At 40.1% G+C, this 9,188-nt stretch overlaps 1 protein-coding gene across 1 annotated transcript in view; it reads left to right on the top strand.

Annotated features, from left to right (window-relative positions):
• The first annotated feature begins 349 nt into the window (after positions 1-349).
• The window catches only part of LOC124282161, a 44,790-nt gene continuing 35,951 nt past the window's right edge, over positions 350-9,188 (top strand). Inside the window, exons 1-3 of the mRNA XM_046718121.1 lie at positions 350-394; positions 4,085-4,148; positions 7,426-7,487. Of these exons, the coding sequence (XP_046574077.1) occupies positions 350-394; positions 4,085-4,148; positions 7,426-7,487 (171 nt within the window). The remainder of the gene's footprint in view (positions 395-4,084; positions 4,149-7,425; positions 7,488-9,188) is intronic.

The following is a 9,188-nucleotide window of genomic DNA, read 5'->3' as shown; positions in this document are numbered from 1 at the left end:
TTTGCTGCCTGACTCTGAGGGTGTGGGTTCGAATCCCGAATAGGACTCAACCCAAAAAAGTACTAGAATTTGTACTTTACTAAGAAAGTCTAATCCCAAATATAACATGTTATAAGTTTTACATTGTTCCATGAATGTAGTGTTAACATACGATGTCAATATATAATACCTCTCAGTTAAAAAAAATAAGAATCCCACTATTTAAGAAAATGTTTTTAAATTGAAACAGACAAAGTGTCAAGAGAGAGATAAAAGCTTGTCGATAAACAGTATATGAAACAGGTGCTTCCCCAGGTGGAGATAGGGGTGTTATCTCGGACAGATAATGATATCTCATTGTTACAGTATCATGAGTTCTTGGAAGTTGGGACACATAGGAAATTACAGTCCTTTGGTACAGGTTTGTTATTTTCTTCTTTGGACATATAAAGAGCAACAACTAGAAAAAAGGACAATAGAGTGTTAGAATGTTATTGCCAGTGCTCTGTTCTCCATGAAAATCACGGGTTTCCTGACAGTATATGTTGTTGCCAGGGTTTGTACTTCATGAAAATCACAGCTTCCATTACATTATATGTTGTTGCCAAGGTTTGTACTCCATGAAAATCAAGGACCCCCTACCAGTATATGTTATTGTCAGTGGTGTGTACTCAATGAAAATCACTGAACCCATTCCAGTAGTAGTACGCGTAATGGCAGAAAATCCCGTTTGAGATACACCTTCCCCCTCCTCGTGTCCTTTCTGTCCAATTCGGCTCCCACAGCCCACTGAAAAAAAACTAAAATGTAGTATACACGGGCAAAAGTAGCCCAGGAATACAAAAAGTAGTCCAACACACAAAAGCAGTCCTCGCACACACATGCCATGAGTTTGTATCGTATACAGTACACCGTGTGTGTACATTGTGTGCTAGTTGTACGTGTACATTGTGTGACAGTCGTGGCAAATAGTAGCAGTTTGGATACACCCACAAGACTGACTGGCTGAGTTTGGTTTTACACCGCTTTTAGCAATATTCCAGCAACATCACGGCGGGGGACACCAGAAATGGGCTTCACACATCGTACCCATGTGGGGATTCGAACCCGGGTCTTCGGCGTGACCAGCCAACACTTTAACCACTAGGCTACCCCACCGCCCACACACACAAGAAAAAAGTTGCAAAAACATTGGAAACATCGACCAAATATGTATTTTGTCTTCTGTATGATGGACTACTTTTCTGTGTGTTGGACTACTTTTTGTCTTCTTGTATGTTGGACTGCTTTTTATGTTCTGTGTGTTGGACTACTTTGTATTTGTCCTCGTCTTGGGAAACAAGCTCTACTTGTGGATTGTCTTTCTTTTCCGAAATGGGCGAGGAGCAGACTTTGCCTTGCCTACTCAGAAACGGCCTCCCACCAACCGTAGATTTTCTATTCCACCGTTATCTCGAATAGTTTTTTGCATCTTGTAGCCGTATACCGGAATAGGGCCCCTTAAACCATGGTGAACAGAGTAAACATTCGTGACTTCTTCAGACGTTCCTGATAGATGTTATGATAGATGACTGAAGCACTTTTCCAAGCCACTATGGACATATCATCAAACGTGGCAGTTATTTCTGATATTTTTAACATCTTAAAATAACTTAAAGTGCTCAAAGCCAGAGGTTACTGGGGAAGTGGCATTGATCATGGACCTGAATAATCCACTGTGAAGTCGTTGTGTCATTTTGATTATTGAAATACATTAACTCTTTTTCTCAGGTTCATCATCAGACATGTTTGAAAGCAATGTGGTGAGCAGTATATAGGACATATTTCCTACGGAAGCCTATTAGGGCCACGCTATGCTATTATTCAGCATCTTTTATGTTGAAAATTCAACTTGCTATCTTGAAAATTCAACTTACTATCTTGAAAATTCAACATTCTTTCTTGAAAATTCAACTTAGTATCCTGAAATTTCAACTTAGCATCGTGAAAATTCAGCATCCTCTCTTGAAAATTCAACTTACTATCTTAAAAATTCAACTTAACTTTGTTGAACATTCAAGTAAGTATCTTGAAAATTCAACTTAGTATCTTGAAAATTCAAGAAAATTAGTAAAATTAAATGAAATGTCTTTCGTTCATTATGCGCATTTCCAAATTCTCTGTACACGAACTGTGGCCGATGACAATGGAGTAGAGCAGAGACAATGTCATCTCTGTATGTTTTGTAGTAGCGTTAGGATTGGGTTACTTCTGTCTGGCAAGAATTATAGGATTTTTATGTAGCGCAACGTCACAAGAGAAAAGGTATCTTGGAAGAGGCTTTGTTCATTTTGCAACAGCTTTTAGCAATATTCCAGCAACATCACGGCGGGGGACACCAGAAATGGGCTTCACACATCGTACCCATGTGGGGATTCGAACCCGGGTCTTCGGCGTGACCAGCCAACACTTTAACCACTAGGCTACCCCACCGCCCACACACACAAGAAAAAAGTTGCAAAAACATTGGAAACATCGACCAAATATGTATTTTGTCTTCTGTATGATGGACTACTTTTCTGTGTGTTGGACTACTTTTTGTCTTCTTGTATGTTGGACTGCTTTTTATGTTCTGTGTGTTGGACTACTTTGTATTTGTCCTCGTCTTGGGAAACAAGCTCTACTTGTGGATTGTCTTTCTTTTCCGAAATGGGCGAGGAGCAGACTTTGCCTTGCCTACTCAGAAACGGCCTCCCACCAACCGTAGATTTTCTATTCCACCGTTATCTCGAATAGTTTTTTGCATCTTGTAGCCGTATACCGGAATAGGGCCCCTTAAACCATGGTGAACAGAGTAAACATTCGTGACTTCTTCAGACGTTCCTGATAGATGTTATGATAGATGACTGAAGCACTTTTCCAAGCCACTATGGACATATCATCAAACGTGGCAGTTATTTCTGATATTTTTAACATCTTAAAATAACTTAAAGTGCTCAAAGCCAGAGGTTACTGGGGAAGTGGCATTGATCATGGACCTGAATAATCCACTGTGAAGTCGTTGTGTCATTTTGATTATTGAAATACATTAACTCTTTTCTCAGGTTCATCATCAGACATGTTTGAAAGCAATGTGGTGAGCAGTATATAGGACATATTTCCTACGGAAGCCTATTAGGGCCACGCTATGCTATTATTCAGCATCTTTTATGTTGAAAATTCAACTTGCTATCTTGAAAATTCAACATTCTTTCTTGAAAATTCAACTTAGTATCCTGAAATTTCAACTTAGCATCGTGAAAATTCAGCATCCTCTCTTGAAAATTCAACTTACTATCTTAAAAATTCAACTTAACTTTGTTGAACATTCAAGTAAGTATCTTGAAAATTCAACTTAGTATCTTGAAAATTCAAGAAAATTAGTACTTAAATGAAATGTCTTTCGTTCATTATGCGCATTTCCAAATTCTCTGTACACGAACTGTGGCCGATGACAATGGAGTAGAGCAGAGACAATGTCATCTCTGTATGTTTTTGTAGTAGCGTTAGGATTGGGTTACTTCTGTCTGGCAAGAATTATAGGATTTTTATGTAGCCCAACGTCACAAGAGAAAAGGTATCTTGGAAGAGGCTTTGTTCATTTTGCAACAGATACTAAGTTGAATTTTCAAGATAGCAAGTTGAATTTTCAAGATAGCAAGTTGAATGTTCAACATAAAGATAATGAGTAATAGCGTATAGTGGCCCTAATAGGCTTCCGTAATTTCCTACATTTGCCTTTGTTCTTCCACTTATTCATACCACCATGATGAACCACCTTAAAATCTTTCCAAACATGATGTCCCTCAATAATATACTGAGAGAAACAAATAAAGGATCACAGGAAAATTCAAGCCTTCCTTTAATATTTTCCAGTTTTCATCACCAGCTTTGAATAGCGCTGTGGTGATGAAAACTGGAGTATAATCAAGGAACGCTTGAATTTTCCTGTGATTCTTTATTTATTTCTCTCAGTATAGTTTTGCAAATATAATTTACCTCGGTAATAATTTTGCAAACATAATGTGCTATGTTAACATTTTCCAACATTTGTGAGCGTCTCAGTACTGACAACATCTGTTGCCAGGGGCGACTGAGGGAAGATGTCCGACAACAGGGATACCTCTATAAGACGGGACCCAGTCACAAGAGTAAGTGGACATTCCATGAGTTATGTTAACAATACAACGTTCTGTTCATAATGTAAATATATGAATATATGCTCATAATGGTTCATATATGTTCACACATAAAGGAAGGTAACATGGTCATCGTCATGACCACATAACCCCAGTACTACAGTCTCTGCACTGGCTCCCCATCTCTGCAAGAATTACCTTCAAAATCCTCATTCTGACTCATGACTGCCTCTACAATGATAACTTTCCTGACTATCTCAAACATCTCATCTCTGCGTATGTACCTCAGCAAAGTCTCCGATCCTCCTCTGGCTCTCTCCTAACCCAACACAGATCTCCAAACCAACTGTCTGACCGAGCCTTCTCCTGTGCCAGCCCTAAACTGTGGAACTGTCTTCCAAAGGAAATGAGGAACACTTCATCGAAAGAAACTGTTAAATCTCTGCTAAAGACCAATCTATTCACTGCTGCCTTTCTAAAAAGTTATATGAACTATTTCCTTCACCAATACTGTCACCGCGCCACTGAGCATCTCTATGGTGGATATTAGGCGCTTTATAAATACATTATTATTGGGTCTTCAGACGAATGTCTGGAAGACCTACTGTTCTTATCCGAATATTCTTCTTCTGCTATAATTATTATTTGTACGTTTTTTGTACCAGCTCTCCTGACCTAACCTCAGGGTCGATTTTCATGAAACTTTCAGGGATGATAGCCTGTATGCTGAAATTGATACAGAGTGGAAACAATTCCGACTTCCGGCCTCCGGTAAGGGCAGATAACCCAAAACGTAAAAATCTTTGAACCCCAATATCTCCAAAACTAGAAGGGTAAAATTTACCAAATTTTCACTCGATATAGACATCATCATCCTCTATTGATTCAATGCATACATTAAGTCGGGCAGCAGAAGAAATTTTCCGCAATCTTGAAAAAAACTTAATTTGTCGCCGATTTTCACGTTTTGACGGTGCCTGTGTTTGAAAATCGTTTTCTCCAGAACGGCAAATAGTACAATCGCGTTCGATACGCCGTTGGAAAGCCCACACTCCCGACTACACAAATTGCGCACGGAATATCGATATCTTAAATGTTTTTGGAGTTATCGCCCTTGGAAGTTGGTGGATTTTTACTAAGACGCATTTTCATAGGGTTAAAAAAAATGTCACAACTCTGCAAAAACACAATGAATTCCATTTTCCAAATTATCTATCTGTTTTAAAGCCCACACTCCGGACTACTTAGTTTGTTCAATGCATGTCGATATCTTGAATAGTGTCGGAGTTATTGCCCTTGGAAGTTGGTCAATTTTGGCAAAACGCATTTTTATAGTGTTCATAAAATGGCTCTACGACAACACAATGGATTTCATTTACCAAACTGTAGATAATTGAATGGAGAACATTTTTGCTTCTCATTATTGTTATGTAAAAGTCAATAATTACGCCACAATTACTTCACAAATAGAACGGAGCTACGGCCTGTTAAAGAGGGAACTATTTCCTTGGGCATTGGAAAACCAGGAAGTGGTGATTGTTGCTAGATTTTACAGACGCTTCCAAAATGTTTTCGCATTTTGTCAGTGGTGAGATAGCTGAAGGAAGCGTCTGTAAAATCTAGCAGCTTTCACCACTTCCTGGTTTTCCAATGCCCAAAGAGCAATGCGCTTTAAGTAACAACTGGGACTCCAGCAGTTTGTTTATCAGCCTGACTGTGCCAGGGCCGTGCAAACCCTTTCTGCTACATCATCATGATTGCAGGAATCCAGCACATAAACGCACAATATTTTATACATTTAAAACAGAATAAAACTTTACACACAAAACTGCGGCCATGGCAGTCGTACTTTCAAATCATCTTTAAAACCTCTAAAACCCCCGTGGGTTTCCAAATAGTCGCCCATTTGCTACTCCCCAGCAGGCAAGATGTTGTCAGCCCGTGAGTGACAAGACTGTAACGGCTATGGGTGCCTGGCAAGAGCCTGGCGATGTCAAAGGTTAACCTTAGAATTTACTACTAGAATAAACATGTGTCTTATAGCAAATGTCCAACAACCCTTTCAGTACATATTTTGATGACTAAAGAGATTAGTTTGATTAGCATATATGAATCATCAAATTTTACTTATATTCTGAATATACAATCTTCAGCAAAGAGATGTCAGCATCAGATAAGTGTACAACCCTAGCCCTGCACAGCATGGTGTCAGGGGAGTAGAAGAGGGGGGCATTTCCCAGCCTGCCTGAAATATGAAACCCTTAATGAAACATTTCCCCCACTCCAAGGCTTGTTTCTATGGAAACATACCTCCTCTTGCCACCTGACTGACACAATGGAAAATTCAAATGTGGATTTAACAATGAGAATATATTTTCAAAATGTATGTTTTGTAGACTCTCTGCATTCATACTTTTTGCTGTGAGTCTTCATAACATATTTCTTTATACTATGACTTAATATCAGCCTGAACCGGTAAGTCAAGTGTGTGATATTTCATGGAATGTTCTTGAATACTGCATTGCTTTCGGCAAAAGGCATGGAGGCCACACCCTATCTGTGTATAGGTTTGAACCCCGGCCTTTAACCGCACCACAGTAATTTTTGAATGGGTGTTTAACAAATGCACTATATACACCTAAATCTATGGTTGTTTCACAAGTGCTAGGATAGCTAGGATCATGACGATTCCAGAACACTAATCGTTTTGACCGTAGACCCAAGGACAACGGAGCTACGGCCTGTCAAAGAGGGAACTATTGCTCCTCCAGAAAATCTTAGAAGGTACATGACCCCGCGAACCCGGCTGCATTTCACCGATCTGCTCTCGTGTCAAAAACGTGTTCTGGCTGCGTTTTGGGCGGTTTCTAGCCCTTAAATACACTTCAAACACCCGTACCTCCGAGAGTTAAAATGGACCCTCCAGCTGGCGTCCAAAGAAACAGTACAAGTAAAGGCAGCCACGGGGAGTCTATGGGGAAATCTGAAGACCGTCAGTAGTGCCCAGGAGGCAATCCTAGTTATTATTATTATTATTATTATTATTCTCGAAAAATATGTATAATTGTCTGAATTTTCAGGTTGGCATTTCAACGTATGTTTAAAAAAGTATATCTTACCATGAAAGTAATTATTTGTGTTGTTATTTTAAAAAAATGAAAATAAATACAGCATGTTTTCACTATAGTTTATCACTCTGTCAATCTCTGTTGATGATGCTTTTTCTTAGAATGGACACATGATTTGTTATGTACCCTGGCTGGATACACCACATGTGGTCTATTTGTAGGTTTTGACAAGCGTTGGTGTGTCTTAGAGCATGGATCTCTCACCTACTACTTGACAGAAAAGGTGAGATTCTGTTCCACTGTGCAGCAAGATTTGTGAAAATGTAGCAATTCTCTGTCTCATTCAGATCTAATCAGATCTTTTACTCTTATTCAATGCCCCTCAATCAGAGATCTGACAACTCCTCCTTGGAAGGTAACTCCACTTGAGTTCTGAGCAAACTTGATTGGTTTACTTGTCAGATACGAGTTTTCTGGAATTATCCGGCATACTTTGGTAAATACGATCCATACAGAGTCAGTTGCAGATTTAGCCTGGTATCTTGTTTCACAATATATGTCCTGGATTACGAAATTGTAGTCAGAACGACCGAAAACCCACACAATACACCCTCTATATAACCTCTTGCACCGTCACCCTTCTCGATACTGATGGCAAGACACAGAACTTTGTTGGGTATCAACATTAGTTAGCAACCATTATTCTCCATTTGAAACTGCCTGTTTACATTCATTTTTCAGATTTAGGAAGGTGTGTCTGATGTGACCAACTGATGAATATTTGATTTTGATTAAAGAAGGGATTGAAATATGGGGTAAAAGATTTCATTCAGATTGCCAGTTCCATGCCAGCGCTGTTCGGTCTTTCTGATTTCATGACAGTCTTCTGACGATTGCATGAATGCATTTTCCACTTCACTTCTCTGCTTGTTTCTCTTCTCATGTTATATTCTTTATAAAGTTGTTTGCATCCAGCTTGAGGAACGTTACATGCTAGGTTCCTCAATGGCTGGCCATAGTGGTGGCTTGGTCCGTGAAGGCCCAGATCCATTCTCTAAGGTGTCCTGTAAGTTTTATAGGTTACCAGTATCCCATGCCAGTCCTGAAGTTGGACAGTAGGGGGTCAGTGGCCAGTATCAGTGTCTGGTGTACCCTGACAATGTGACGTGTCTTCGTGCTACAACAATATGTCACCGAGCAATGTGTCTTGCGGCATTGTGTCTCTACACAGAGGATTCCTTGTGTGTCGTGGGTCTCTACACAGAGGATGCCCTGTGTGTCGTGTGTCTCTACACAGTGGATGCCCTGTGTGTCGTGTGTCTCTACACAGAGGATTCCTTGTGTGTCGTGGGTCTCCCCACAGTGGATACCCTGAGTATCGTGTGTCTCCACACAGTGGATGCCCTGTGTGTCGCGTGTCTCTACACAGTGGATGCCTTGTGTGTCGTGTGTCTCCACACAGTGGATGCCTTGTGTGTCGTGTGTCTCCACACAGAGGATTCCCTGTGTGTCGCGTGTCTCTACACAGTGGATGCCCTGTGTGTCGCGTGTCTCTACACAGTGGATGCCCTGTGTGTCGCGTGTCTCTACACAGTGGATGCCCTGTGTGTCGTGTGTCTCTACACAGTGGATGCCCTGTGTGTCGTGTGTCTCTACACAGTGGATGCCTTGTGTGTCGTGTGTTTCAGCACCCTTGTTTTTCTGCTGTTTTTGACAATGAATCATTTCACTCAAACTCAACGAACATTGAATCAGTTGCTTCACTGCATGTTCTAACATGTCGTTTGAAGTGCCAATTAAGCACCCAAAAAGTTGTATTTACCTAAGAGTATAAATGACCTCTTCACGTTTAAGTTTATATATGACTATCAAAGTTAAGAGTGTTCCCATAATTTTTTTGGGTAGTATATTTACACTGCACAATTCCCGATTTCTTCTGTGATGACAATTGAAGCGAATAAGATGGTCAATCCTATACGCATTG

This window comes from Haliotis rubra, unplaced genomic scaffold (genome assembly GCF_003918875.1).
Source record: "Haliotis rubra isolate DU_JTF1 unplaced genomic scaffold, ASM391887v1 Scf294, whole genome shotgun sequence".
Classification (NCBI taxonomy): domain Eukaryota; kingdom Metazoa; phylum Mollusca; class Gastropoda; order Lepetellida; family Haliotidae; genus Haliotis; species Haliotis rubra.
Note: the sequence above shows the minus strand (reverse complement) of the source record. Positions and strands in the feature narration are given on the sequence as shown.